General features: G+C 43.8%; 1 protein-coding gene across 1 annotated transcript; it reads right to left on the reverse strand.

Annotated features, from left to right (window-relative positions):
• Nucleotides 1-702: 702 nt before the first annotated feature.
• Nucleotides 703-14,582, reverse strand: SLC6A14 (solute carrier family 6 (amino acid transporter), member 14). The gene is made up of 14 exons (XM_009997050.1): nucleotides 14,535-14,582; nucleotides 13,573-13,741; nucleotides 11,676-11,807; nucleotides 10,096-10,257; nucleotides 8,675-8,810; nucleotides 7,788-7,920; nucleotides 5,956-6,096; nucleotides 4,651-4,879; nucleotides 4,442-4,567; nucleotides 4,226-4,344; nucleotides 2,936-3,035; nucleotides 2,573-2,682; nucleotides 1,456-1,626; nucleotides 703-852 (listed from the first exon to the last, which is right to left on the reverse strand). The coding sequence occupies exons 1-14, from the start codon at nucleotides 14,580-14,582 to the stop codon at nucleotides 703-705; spliced, it is 1,926 nt and encodes a 641-aa protein (XP_009995352.1).
• Nucleotides 14,583-14,706: the final 124 nt, after the last annotated feature.

Below are 14,706 nucleotides of genomic sequence, written 5' to 3' on the forward strand. Positions count from 1 at the left end.
TGAATGCTGAGCATGGGGCATGACACAGAAGATGGCTCTTTGGAGGATCCCAAGAGGAATAATGAGAAATAGAAAGACCATGTTAAGGCCTTGTTTGGCAGTTGCCTTGGTGGCAATTTTTTTTGCCACTCAGTATTTAGGTGCACAGACACAACAAACACAACATCGAATCCTGAGCAGCCTCACAGCACTGAGCAAGATGTGGACAGAGAAAAATTATTCCTGTTCCCTGAGCTGTGGTGCCAGGCAGCAGCACAGTCACCCACCTCCCTGCTGACTGCACCCCACTTGTGGGTGGCAAAGCACAGCAGGTGGAAGGATCTGCCCGTAGGACATGGGGACCTGCAAGCACAGCACCTTGGAGCTGAGGAGCACCAGGATGTGTCTTTCTCCTCTTCCACACCCATACCTGCATGGATACCGGTTGGATGGGGTTAAGCATGCCCAGTCCATCAGCCTGGGGAGCCTGCAATGCATTTTCCTACCCGTTCAAACCTAAGGATCTGGGGAGATCTCCAATTTATCTGTTCCTCCCCAAACGTACAACACTAAAAATAAATAATATGGCTCACTTCATCTGGGGCCTGGGTTTTGAAGGGCAGAGGGCTGGTTTGGTTTTGTTATTCTTTTCATTGTCACTTTCTAATAGTTAAAGAAAAAAAATAAAAGAGACGTTAAAAAACTGTCATCCAAAAGGCCATCTCATTGCTGGGTGTATACGAAGCCAGACACAGTAGGAATCTCATGTTCCTTTTCCTTTTTGGGATCCACAACATGACTGTATCTTTCTCCTCGGTGACATTCCAGGTAGGGACCCCAGTTTGCAGCAGGTCTGCAGCAGCTTAAAATGCGCTGGAAAACAAACAAACAAACACAAACCCCAAGAGTTATTTGATATCTTGCCTTAGTCAGGGTATTTTTAAAGTTCAGTGAAGCTGTAACTCTAGCTCTGTCATGCAAGTCTATGAATGGCAATCAAATCACCACAGTTTTAAAAAATTACCCCAACTGGCTTCAGTGAATTCTGGACACTGAAGTGAAACCAGCAGGGGAAAGCTGTGACCAACAGGACTGTCTGACAAAGCTTGGCAAGAAGAGCAAACCTCAGATCTTGCACTTGCTTGTTTCTGTGAAGAATGGGAGGCAAGACTCCAGAACACAATATAGGGATAGAAAGTGATAGAAATTCTTCAGAGAATTTAAAGCAGTTGGAATAGTGGCAGAACCCATGAAAACCACTCTTGATTGTGTGGGTGCACTCCCAAAGAATTAGACTCTGTCTTCTGATCAGGACCCAGTAGGGTTCATTTCCCTCTGGTGCAGTTACCAGAGGTGTGTCCAATTAACAAACACCTCCAAGTACTGAACCTTTTTTTGAGAAAACAGCACAAGCATTCCTGATAATGCCAGGGAAAGTCAGATTTGAGGCTGTGACAGCTTTTTGTGTGCCTTTACCTGACAAAGGTTTCCTTCAGCTTTAATTATTTTAAAAATAGCGACGATGGGGATCCAGATGACACAGAAGATAATCATGCACCAGCCAACAGCAGTTCCCCAGGTTGGATATACATACACTGAGCCATATGTGGGAGGTGAAAATGTGACCAAAGACCAAACCAAAATTGCCTATATATAAAAAAAAAAAAAAAGGGAAAAAGATTAAGACAGAATAGCCTATTTCCAGCTAACTTGAACTTGCACCCTATTTCCAAATTGGTTGGAACAGGGCTATCTACAAAATTCTGCCCAGTTCCCTTTTGTTTTCTGAGTGTGAGAAGAGTTGTGCAGGATTTGGTTTTCAGACATTGCCAGGCAGTAAGACTGAAGGACAGGGCTGAAAGATGAAACTGATAAGCACCATTACACTTTAAGTACATCTTGTTCCCAAGTTGTGTTACTTACAGGAATATGGGAAAGAATCTAAGATTAAACATTGGCAAATGTTGCTGCAGAAATAAGATACCTTAGGAGCAGCATCTTCTGAACTGCAGTCCAGACAGATTAAAGGTGATGGGTTGGCCAGAGTGACTTCTCACTGCTCTTGGATTTGGGATCTTGATAAATTCTCTCCCAGTAACATAATCCAAACATCTACACTCACAACTAGAAGTACAGGAGTAATGAAAAACTGAGACACATGTGACAGGACATAAAAAAGTCTCAGTTAGACAAGGGAACAGCTTGGACATCCAAAGGGCAAACCCAAGCCAGGGATCTTTCCTGAAAATGAGATTTTCCTCAGAGGGGAAAAATCCAGGTTTTCCAAAATATTTTCTCAGTCTGTAATGAAGATAATACAGCTTCTAAGGTGAAGAACCTGGTAACATAGAGAAATGTTACTCCTCAGAGTGTAGACCCAGCTCACTAGCAACTGATCTGAAGGTCCAGTATCTCGTGGAAAGGACCCAAGGAGGAGCACTATGCATGGGGAAACACCTGTAGCATGTATCTTGCTTCACTGGCACTTTCTTTTTACACTGAGCATTCAGCCCTGAATCTTTGCATGGAAACCTCTTCAATATCCAGCTACTAAGTTCTGTCACACAAACATAATCCAGTCATCTACACTCACCATTAACAGCACAGGAGTAATGAAAAACCAGCATATTCTCCACCATAGCCAGAATAAACAGCCCTTCTTTCCAATCATCATTTCAATGTCTTCAATGAACCTGTTTCCTCCTGTTGAAAGACAATCATAGGGTGCAATGTAAAGCAGGTGCCTCCTTGCAGGTGTGCTTACTCAAAAGGGTTAGAAGAAAGGCAATGGTCAAGGTCAGTTTCTCCAGTTCTGTGGTAACTGTGGTTCTGTGATAACTTAGAAGCGTTAAAGCCAGTTAAGTCATAAATGCTTTATTGCAGTAATTAATATTTACTATACACTGGGCCTGGGATGGCAGAGTCAAAGAATGGATTTTCAATGAAAGTAATTTACCGTAGATGTAGACGATGCCTATAATCTCCAGGACAGCTGCAATAAGGATTCCCCATCCAGCACAAAAGTGATCTATTAGGTTAACCCAGTAAATTCCTGCCTGTAGAACAAACAATAAGGAGGTAAAAATGTACCCAGTCCCAGTAACATCTTTATGCAAATCAGTTGTGTTGTGCAAGACAGTTTAACTGATCACCAGTCTGAGTTTTTTTAATTCCCAGTTCTCTAGGTCAAGTGCACATCTGTGAACATTATCTCACTTAAATATCTCTATGACAGGTTGAAAAGCACCTCTGATGAAACACTGTCTATCTGTAGATTAATAACAAGAGAGATACGTGCATGCAAAGTGTATCTAGACAGCTGAAAGCAAAATGTAAATTTGGAATTTACTGTATTAAAGCTGATGCTGAAGTTTTAATACTGAGCTACAGCAGCATCTCTACTAGTTATCAGTTCAGGTAGGCTTGTGTGCTCCTACACACACAAGTTTTCCTCACAGGTTAAAAAAGAGCTTTAAACAGCAGCATGGAATACCAAGATCCCCCATAGCAGGAAACAAGCTTAGAGCCATTTCACACTCTGGCATAGAATGTCCTTCACAAGCGTCCCTGTCATCATGTTTCATAATTTCTGTGCTTTGCACAACTATCTATTCACCACAATTATCTGCTTCACATCCTCAGTTTGATTACACACGCAAATCTGCATTTCTAGGTGGAGTTACTGCAATCAATCTTGATATCCTTAAAAACAATTGCCTCCAGAAATGTTACACAGTATACTTGAAATTCCTTTTATGTATGTGTGTATACAAACACACACAGAAGTAACCACACAATCTACAGATGCTTGTGAGCTAATTGGTTTTTATGATTTCAATGGGCCATTTCTCAAATCGTGTCCTGTTTGTAGTCAGTTCTGAACAAAAAGATCCCATCAGCCTCCACCACCAGTACCCCCAGTGCTGCAGACACACTGTTTGCCAATGCTTGAGATTACACAAATTGTCTCCTGAACCGAGGAGCAGTAAATCAGGTTGATGGTTCCCAGGCTCTGTACAGGTCTTCTATTTAAAAGTATATCTCAGTTCAATAATCACAGAAAACCTCAGGTTCTTCAAAGCTTCCCTCTGGGACTCTATTTGCATGTCCAGGCACACTGGCAAAATTCAAGAGTCTCTCAAATTGATCCACACAAACAGGGCAAGTTGGAAAGGAAATTTTGACTCGAGTTCATCACTTGCAGCATAATTAAACTCACAGCCAAAACCAGAATTTAATGTCTTACCTGAGTCACACAGATGAGACCGAGAAGGAAGAGCAATATGCACACTCCCAGGGTTATAGGGACTCTTAACTTTTTCATCACTTTGGGATATATATCTTGTATGGTGGTTGTAAGTGTTTCTGCAAAGGAAGGAGTGGGAGTTTTGAGCAGAGGCAGCAGAATTAAGAGAGGTAATGGTCATTTGAAAAACCATGGGTTACTTAAAATCCCACTCACCTATGGTGGCAAACTGAGAGTCAAGGCCCAAGAGCAGAAGCATGAAGAAAAACAAGAAGGACCACAGTGGAGAAACTGGTAACTTGGAGAGAGCCTCTGGGTAGGCTACAAATGCCAGATCAAATCCTGGAAAGTAGTGAAAGGAAAAGGTTATTAACTTGGCTTGGCCAAATCAAGTCCTGATACTGACAGTGTGATGATCAACCTACCTGAGTCCACGACCTCTGAGACTTGTCTCTCGGATACGAATGCCATGTGTCCCAAGATGGAGAATATGGCAAACCCAGCAAATATGCTAGTGAGGCAGTTGATCACACAAACTAAAATGGCATCCGAGTAGCAGTTGTTGTGGAACTTATTGTAGGAAGACAAAGCAACAAGCCCACCCCAGGCCACAGACAGGGAGTAGAATATCTGGGTGGCTGCATCTTTCCATACCTACCAGAAATAAGAACAAAGGAATTACTGACTACTTAGAATATGTATCATAAATATTACAGTCTACCCTCTGTTGAAGTTCCAGAATTTTTCCACATTTAGCCTGAATATCTAATTCTATTTCAAATTAATTTTAGAGTAGGTGGGATATAACACACTGGTGACCTTGCAGTCTCAAGCACAAACAATACCTTCTGTGATTCACAAAGGTCACATCCTGAATATGTTGCCAAATATTTAAATCTTATTGGGCTAACCCTGAAGAAGAAATTCCATTCGTTCATATATGAGGGTTGTTGAGATATGAATCTTGTCACAGTGCCAATGAATAAGGAAAACCAGGAGCAGGTTGAAGGAGGGAGAACCTCCCACGTGCACTCTTGCTTGGGCTCGTCACACCATGACAAGACAAACCACTTCTGCCTCTGCTGCAGCCCCTCAGTGAGCACCAAATGCTCACACAAAAAAAAAAAAAGGACAAACAAATATTGCACTTGATGTCTGTGTCTGCTAAAACTGAACCAATGTTGGCATCAGCCAGAACAAAAAATCCAGACTTCCTTTGCACAAGGTGCCCTTCTTCGTCCACCTAATTTCCCAAGGTAACCTCCCAGGCAAGGCACAGCCTGAATTTCAAACTCAGGGGTTCCTCCTTGAAATTAAAGCCCCTTGAAATTATCAGCAACCACAGAAAGTGGGACACACGCAAGAGTAACACCTGATCCCATAGCAAGAACTTTCTCAGCAGGCCTTGCTAAAGCGCAACTCCATCATGATCCCCTGAGAGCTGCTCAGAGGCAATACCACAGTTGTCATCACAGTCTGGTGTGGCAGGGAGGGGGCAGAGGGTGGCTACTTTTTAGGTTACGCATAGCTTGGACTTCTGACAGGGTAAGAAGGGGCCTGGACTTCCAACAGAGCTGGAGGTTGCTGAAAAAACAGAACCCAACTGCAGGTACAAAATGCAGAAGCATCTCATTGGATTTAAAAAAAAAAAAAAAAAGTTGCTCTGCAGGTGACAAGCCCACAGAACCAAAGACATGTGTCATATTTCTGGGGCCAACACCACCTCTCACCTCTGCTTCCATCAGCTTGGTGATGTTGGACTGTCTCCCAATATAGTATTCGATGCCATCCAGAGCACCTTCCAGGGTGGCACCTCGCACCAGCAAGATGAGCAGGATGACATATGGGAAGAGAGCAGTAAAGTAGACAACCTGCAGGAGAAAGGGCAGAGACACATGTGAGAAGTGAGGGGATGCACAGACTTTGCAAGAGGAATGGCCAAAGTTTTAGAGACTGCTGGTACATGAAAAACAGGCAACCAGGGAAGTGAAGGCATGCCAAGTACTAAACCATCTGGCTTAGCCAGTTCTGGAGCTACATTCCAGCAGAAGCAGAAGGCACAAGCCACATATCCACTTTTCAGATAGCACTTGACCAGTTTCAGCAATGTGTTTTCTGACATAATTTACTGCTGTAGCAAAGCCTGGACTCAGCTACCCCAGAGGTCTGGTGCTAGGCAATGTTTCTAGCAAAGGGGAACCGAAAGCTGATCAAAATTAGGTTACCAGGACAGAATGATCTCTTGCTGATAAACTTCCTTGACTGGAAGCAAGGGCTTTTAGGTTCTCTCAGACATGGATCTTTCTTATTGTTTGCCTGTGCAACTTCCAGCTGAGATCCAGGCCAGAGGCAGGGCTAAGCAGTGCTATTATCATGCAGGCCACGTTCAGCAACACTGTTGTTTCTGGACTCTTAGTTTCAGTGTTATGCAGACAGGTAATTGAGGTGGTACTTCTGGTTGCATCAAGCCACAGCATTGCACCATCATAGGGTGACTCTGCCATTTCTGAACGCCTCCTTCATATTTGCTTGAAATGGTGAATTCTCTCCATTCTTTATCTTTGCCTTCTTCCAACCCAGCTAGATTCTTCAGAGTCTTACCTTCCACCTCCAAGAGGCTTACCTTCATGCCAGAAGAGAAGTGACAACAGGAAGAGAAAATTGCCAGGAACCCAAAGAATGTGAATTAAGAGGAGCCACACAGCAGAACAGCTGTGGCTGGGAAAGCATGGATACTCCACCCTGAAGTCCTGAGGTGGAAGGTCAAAAGCTCAAAAAAGAAAGTAGAATAGGAGACATCAGACTGAAGAAAGCAAAACAGCAATGAACCATGGAAAGGCACAATGGCAGAAGGTGAGAGAAAGAATAAAGGCAACAGAGACTGAAGAAGGAAACGATGGAGATGCAACAAAAAAGGAGGAAGGGACTAAGCCAGGAAAAGGGCTTCAGGCAGGGAAGAAGTGACATTCAGCCTGCCTGAAGTCTGGAGAAGAACTGACCCAGCCCACGGAAAACTCCAGCATGTGGAAATAGGAGCTCAGCAGAGCCAGAGACTGAAAACAGACACCTACAGACCTGGACCGTAAAAGTAGCTTGAAATCTTAAGTACAAATAACATGTCACAACCTGGCTGGATCCTACACATGCACATCTGGTTGCAGGACTTGACCTGTATTGTCCAAACATCTCAGCTAGTCAGAATGTGCAAATAATTATTGTGTGTTCTCAGGGTGTGTCCCTGTGCGTGTAATCACATGCACGTGAGTCTTCCTAACAGGCTGGGTGACTTCCAAAACTCAGCTGGAGTCACCAGCATGACAGCAAGATCCCCAAATACAGAGCAGCCCTGGTGGAGCTAAGAGACCCGTGTGGTAAGTAACTGTGGTGTCATCAGCACCTTAGTCATATCGTACGTAGCTATTACAAAGTCAAGGAGCAGAAAGGTCTAATGCTGATTCCAGCAGAGGGCTGTGGGCTGGGACTGTATCCTGCCTTGTGCTAACCCTCCCTGAGTCCACCTGACGTTGGAAGAGCAGCCTGCTGCTTGCTCTTCTTCACGTACCTTTCCAGAAGATTTGATGCCTTTAAACAAGGCAGCTCCAACAATCATCCAGGACAGGAGGAGGCAGAGAGCCAGGTACCACACGATGTGACCAGTCTCATCCAACCCACTCGAGCGCTGAAGAGCCACTTTACTGAAAGCACAAAATGTTGCAATGAGAAGAAGTTGACAGAGGCACAGACTGCTCCTCTTCAGCCACTTCTTGAAGGAAGGTGAGCTAGTTCCTGCAGATATTCCAAGACCCTTCCATGAGGGTGCAATTAGAACGGCATGACCAGCTAGAAAAACCTGAATATTTAACTGCACTTCTTCCATCTTTTTAAAGTTTATCAGCCCTCAGCTCTCCATACATCTCCCATCAGACCTACCTCAGCTCTTCTTTGTTAACCATTAATTCTAATGGCAAGAGAAGAGCCTGCAAGAATCAGTTCCCAGGAATTCAAGGAACATGTGGCAAGCTGAAACTATGTGGCTAAAGAAATTTCACAACAGGCCCAGATTCAGAAGAAGCTGAATATATGTTGCACATCAAGTACTGAGAAAAGTATAGGCAATACAAAAAGATGCTAAGTAGTCCCTGCCAGGACTCCAAAGAAGAGGATTTCTTTAAGCTGGAGTATTTTTCAGTTCAGTACAGGTTGACTAATTTGCTTGGGTTTTTTGTTTGATTTTGAGTGGTTTTGGGTTTTTTTGTTTTGTTTTGGTTTTGTTGTTGTGTTTTTTTTAAGGACCCAAACTCACCAATTAAATTTTAAGTCTCCTCTGCATGCCTTGCATGCTTCCCCAGCTTGACTAGACTGTTTCTGGACAGCAAAAAAGGACAGAAATAGAAGGCACATTCAAAACTACAATGCATTTTTAACAATTTCTTTAAAACATTTACTTACTCCCAGTATTGCTCACTGGGAAACTGCACTGGTTTGTAGTTGATGGTGCCATTCAGACATGTGAGATTGTTGCTTGTGATGAAGGAGTAATTTGCATTAATGATTTTTCCGTCTATGGTTGTGTTGCAGTCGCTTACTGAAAACAAGGAAACAAGCAAGAAAAAGGGAATGTTAACACAGTGATGACTATTACAGAAATCAGACTATGACAGCCAATGTTTTCTAAACAGTTACAACATCAGTTTGCCTACTACCAGTATTTAGAAACAAACCTGAACTATCACTTGCCGTTGTGACTTTTGTTACTTTAACTGTAAATCAAACCACCAAGAATCTAGTGTGGTCAGCTCCACCTTTCACTTGTCATCAAGAACACTTGCAAAAATCAGAACTGAGGGTAGTTAAGATTGTAGCCTTGGTTACACTATGAAAATCTTTGTCCCAAACCAGTGTGAGAGACAGATCATGCTCTAGCAATTTCATCTTCTTATGGCAGAGGGCTTAGTAGAGCTCTTGTAACATTCTCCTTAGCAGTGGGTGAGGCAATATTTGGTTTTTTGGGGATGGGAATTTTTTTTTTTTTGCCAGAACATACAGTAAAGAACAATGTATCAACATTTACTGGAAAAGCCTTGTTGAAGCCTATTTCAGGACAGCTTCTTCACTTCAGTGTTGTAATCCTTCAGCACTTAGAAAACTTGAGCAAAAATATTTTTGTTTAGCCCATAAGCAAGAATCAACTTGTTGTTAAATAAAGCATCTCATCTTTATTTTGTGAAACCTATGAATCTTAGAAGAGATTTTTCAGCTATCTGGCAAAGACAGATAAAATTACATTAACAATTGGCAGCACATTTCCAGCTACTAACTGCTAATTATCTCACCAACTTCACCTTTTGCCTTAAACTGGTTTGATATGGAAACTGGTGAGATAACAAGTGTGCTGCCAAACATCATGAACAATAGCATAGAGATAAGTTCTGAAGAGTTAATAAAGTGTGAAACCAGTGTCTCACCCATGCTCAGGACTACCACAGCCACAGGGGAGGAAAGGGGCAATGGGAAAACCCCCATAAAAGTTAGAACAATGGCTTTGCTTCAGGAAAGTTGGGTATTTCCTTTGCCATGAAGCCTGATGAAAGGCAAACACAGTATTTCCAGGATCATATGTGCTAGAAGTAACCTTAGATTTATAAAGGAGGGGAAAAAAGGATCCAACAAGGTTTCAGTCCAACTCTTTGTAGATTTCTCAAGAGCCCAGAACTGGTAGAAACGATGAAAACAAACATCCTTCCCATGGGTCAGAGGTAAAACTCCAGGATGGACTTTTCAAGCTGCCTTACTCCTGCCATTTCTCCCAGAAAACTGTACCAACTACAATTATCCAAGCCAGCAATATTAAGCGCTGTTAAGCACGGTACCTATTCGTGTTTTGCTGCAGAACTCATCTGCCCAGGAAAAGCAATCAGACCATGGCAGCACTTTTTGAAATGAGGCAAATAAGTAGTAGAGTGCATAAGCAATGATAACGTTGTAGTAGATTGTCACAAACGTTGAGATGATGACCATCGTAACACCCACTCCTAGGAAAGACAAAAACACAGTCTCTTAAGTACCTCAAACTGAAGAAAAAACAAGTAATAATGGCCTTCACTTGACATTTCAAATACTACATGGGAAGAAGTAGAGGTGGTTTTTATGCTGTTTGCTGTTTTTTAAAAAAATAATTTTAAATGGGAACCAAGCAGGGAGTTAAGCCATGAACTGAGGGATGTGATCCAAACTGAGCACCTCAAGTGTGATTTTGACACAGTGTTTGAATCAAGCCCACAGAAAAATTGGACCAGTTGCTAAGCCCAAGCCTACAGGAGAAACTCAAAAGTCAAAAGGAGAAATTCAGTATTTTGCTCTCTCTCAGTTCAGTGGGAAGCACTGACTGATTAGTAAAAGAAACTGTACCAGGCTTGACCAAGCCATTATACAAGACTGTATTTAAGTATGTATCTTCACAGGCACATGAAAGATTTGATGTGTCTATAGACTTTTGCTTTGAAGTTCAATACACAGCTCTCATGAAAGGTCACTAGTGCTGCAGGACTGAGATTGGCAAGAAGAGCAGGTGCTCAGGGAACCAGCCAGACTCTGATCCCTTTTGTTTCTGTAAAGGTGGCAAGTAAAATTCTTGTTGCATCAGAAAGACACTTCCTTGTTCCTACATTAATTCCTCTGATAAGGAGGATAAACAGAACCAATTGCATAGTCCTTTTTACTCATCAGTACAGGACCTGGATGTACTGGAGTGAGTAAAGCACACAGAGAATTGTTTCCAAACAAATCTCCCTATGAAACTTAAACCCCCAGAGAGACAGAGTGCAACTATTTCTCCTGTCACAAGAGACACATCACCTTGAGAAGCTGGAGTCTAGCCTATTTTATCATGCCAGCAGGTGACTCCCAAGGCAATGAGTTGGATGAAAATGTGCACAGTATTGCATAAAGCAATCAGACCCATGAGCCTGTGCCAGCATTGGCAACCAAACACAGAATTAGGCCATCCAAACATGGACCTGCCTTGCAAGCTACACAGGACATAAAGTGTAAAGAAACAATGATAAAGGTAACTTCTAAAAATTATTTTCAGTCTGTTGCAGACAGGTGTTTAACTGAGGTTTTCCTCTCAATGATCAAACAGTTTTGTTCTGCTTGGACAGCTGGAGTTAGGGGGGGTGTGCTGCATAGCAGCAGGAGAATCATTGATAAAACCTCTCAGAGTTGATAACCTTTTTGGAGAAATCTTTAATCCACATCTGTTTATTAATTAGATAATAAGGAAGATCTACCTGGGAACATAATACTAGCCTTGTAACATTGGGTTGTAACATTGTAACATTCTCTACATGGAAATCAGCTTCTCAGAATTTTAACTTTGTTAAGAAATCATTATTTCAAATCTGTTTATTACTAGAATAAAAAAGATCTAAGGAAACATAATAATACCAACCTTGAAACAATGGTAATATTCTCCAGACAGAAATTGGTCCTAGACTGGCAAACTGGCCAAGGGAACATTCCATGAAAAATAAGGGCAAGCCAGCTAATGCCAGCATCAGGGTGTATGGGATTAGAAAAGCACCTGGGAGGAGAGAGGGGAAAAAAACCCAACACAAACACAGACACAGAGAAAACAATTAATCTTTCAGCACTCATGAGAGTTCTTCACATTTCATACTCTCCTTTTTTTCCCCCCACCTCAAACATCCCTCTGAGGGTGTTTTTTTCCTTTTGCAGAATACAGAGACAAGTTTCTAAATCCTGTTTTCTGTAAGACTGAATGTGATGAGGAGACACAGATTACCAGGAGAGCTGGTGATTTACATGGGATAGTTCTTCTTATAGAGTGAAAAGGATTTTACAAAGACACACCACTCTTATACAAGCAGGAACACTGCTCAGCTGTAGGCACCGTTGGCTTGGTCTACTTTCTACTTTATCTTCCAGTTTTTAATTTAAAAATAACTATTTCTTCATGTACTTAGCTGTGATTTGCAACTGCCCTGGTGAAGTAGCTACTGGACATCAAGCATGAAAATTATTTTCTATGGCTGGCTGACTCTTGTGTCAAACAGCATCTCAGCACAGCTCTTGTCCAAGTCTGTTTTAAGGTGCACATTAACCTGGTATCAATGACAGCCCTGTTCTGGGAAAAAGACTAGCATGTCTTTGTGTGCTGGGAGAAGATAGGGCAAGCGAGAGCACAAGTTTCCTGAGCACAATCTGATATCCCCCACAGGAATCTGTCCTCTTCACTCTCAGTGAACTTAAAGCAATCAAGGACCCAGTTCTGCAAGGAATTGCAAATACCTGCTGTAATTTAAGGAAGTAAATAGTCCCACAGAATTAACTGGATTACTCCTGTGTTTCGAAACAAGGATGTAACAGTTGCCTTTATCAATGGTGGGCAAGGGGCACTGAGCAGGATACCAGCAGCAGCACAAATATCCTTGAAATGCAAAGCTTTCTGCTGCAGCAGCTAAGAAAAAACACACTTAGTAGAAGGGCCAATATCATGACTTTTTTTGTTGTTATAATTTGCCTCAACAAAACTGTAAGTAACACAACCTGGCCAAACTCATTCCAACAAAACTTCTGTACCAAGAATGCCACCTTGTGTTCTACAAACAGCTCGATGGACTCTGCTGCATTTACAGTCCAGAATTTGTCTTCTAACGAGTGCCAGGCAGAGCTAATAAGTACATACAAGGAAGTCCTCTGCAGTTACTTGGCATTTACATGCTCTTTAATTACCAGTGGTCACCTGGCAAGTAGACAAAGCTCTGGAAGAGCAGCCAGGGAAGCCAGTGCCTCCATTTGGCTTTGCCACTAATTCATTGTGTAAGCAGGTAGAGGCTCTCTCTGCCTTGCGCTTCCTGAGTATCTGATGGGGATAATTATTGATCTTTGTTAATTATTCCAGCTAAGCTTGTTTTCCTGGCAGAACAAAAGTGCAAAGGGGATTCAATTGCTCTCTATAAACATATCAGGGAGGTAAGCACCAGGGAGGGAGAATAGCTATTTAGGTAAGCAGAGGATATTGGCACAACGACAAAAAGATGCATATTGGTCTCAGGTAAATCAGAAGAGTTCTGGAATTCTCAGGTGGAAGTTTACAACTGAACACAATTTCACTCCTTAGCTGATACCCAAAAAGCAGAGAGGTGCCTCTTACTCCTCTTCCCATACCCATCACAGCAGGCACTATCCCATTTCCTAGGCTGATGCTCGTAACCAGCTTTGAAAAAAAACCTACGTCCAGCCTCAGGGCTGGCCTTTGGAGCTGGCCCTCCTCTCTTGGTGATAGCAGGATGTGCCCACCCAACACTGCCATTCAACACAGGTACCTCCGCCGTTCTGGTAGGTGAGGTAGGGGAACCTCCAGACATTGCCCAGGCCCACAGCATAGCCCACCATGGACAGCAGGTAGTCGCCTTTGTTCGACCAGTTGCCACGCTCAGCGTTCTCATCGCTGGCACTGGCGTGGGCATCCTTCTCATTTGTCAAACTGAAATCCTTGGAAGAGAAGAAGAGGGAAGGCTCAGGATCACCCCATAAACAACTGGGACAGTCATATCCTCATTTCTCTGTCCAGAGCAGCATCTTGGCACCATTTGGCAGGGCAGCTAGACTTGGTGGGCAGAGCCAGGAGAGCTGCCAGTCCAGCTGAGCCCTGGCAGGACAGCACAGACGGGGAGAGAGGCTCCCACCAGACACTCCAAAGAATCTTCATGGCCAGTTTTTCCCTTTTTCTACCTTAGTCCCCTATGCTGTCAGATCCTGGGGCAGCATCTCCAGGCACACCCCTATACTGCCCCTGCACACGCCCAGATGCCCCCATACCTGTCCAGATATTCACCCCAGCACATACCCACATGCCAACTTTAAAAAGATTTGTCCAGGTGCCTTTCACACCTGCCCAAGTGCTCATCCCTCCGTACCCACCCCAGTGCTCCCCTCATCCCATATGTCTGGATCTCATCTGCCCAGATAATTTCACACCTGCACAGGTGCATCATACCTCACCTGCCCAGTGCTCCTCTGGCTGCCCAGGTACCTGCACCCTACTTGCCAGAACGTCCCTATGCCTGCCTGGGCACCTCCATATCCTACCTGCTGAGCTGCACCCACACCTGCCTGTGTTCTTCCACACCTTCCCAGGTGCAGCCTCACCCCCCCGTGCCCAGGTACCCCCAATATCCCACCTGCTCAGGTGCTTTCATACCTGCTCAGGTGCTTTCATACCTACCCAACTATCCCCACACCTTCCCAGCTGTCCCCTGCCAGCCACCCCCCGGTGCAGCCTCACCTTCTTCTTCCCGCAGGAGAGGAAGCCCGGCAGGCTGAGCATCCCCATAGCTGCCCCGGCTGCTCCGCTCTGCCCGCGCCGAGCGGTGCCCGGCCCTTTATCGCCGCCTCCCGCCCCGCCCGGCCCCGCCTCACCTGCCGGGAGCTGCGGCCCGCGGGCTGGGACGGGGCCG

Source organism: Chaetura pelagica, unplaced genomic scaffold (genome assembly GCF_000747805.2).
Source record: "Chaetura pelagica isolate M959 unplaced genomic scaffold, ChaPel_1.0 scaffold344, whole genome shotgun sequence".
NCBI classification, from domain to species: Eukaryota; Metazoa; Chordata; class Aves; order Apodiformes; family Apodidae; genus Chaetura; species Chaetura pelagica.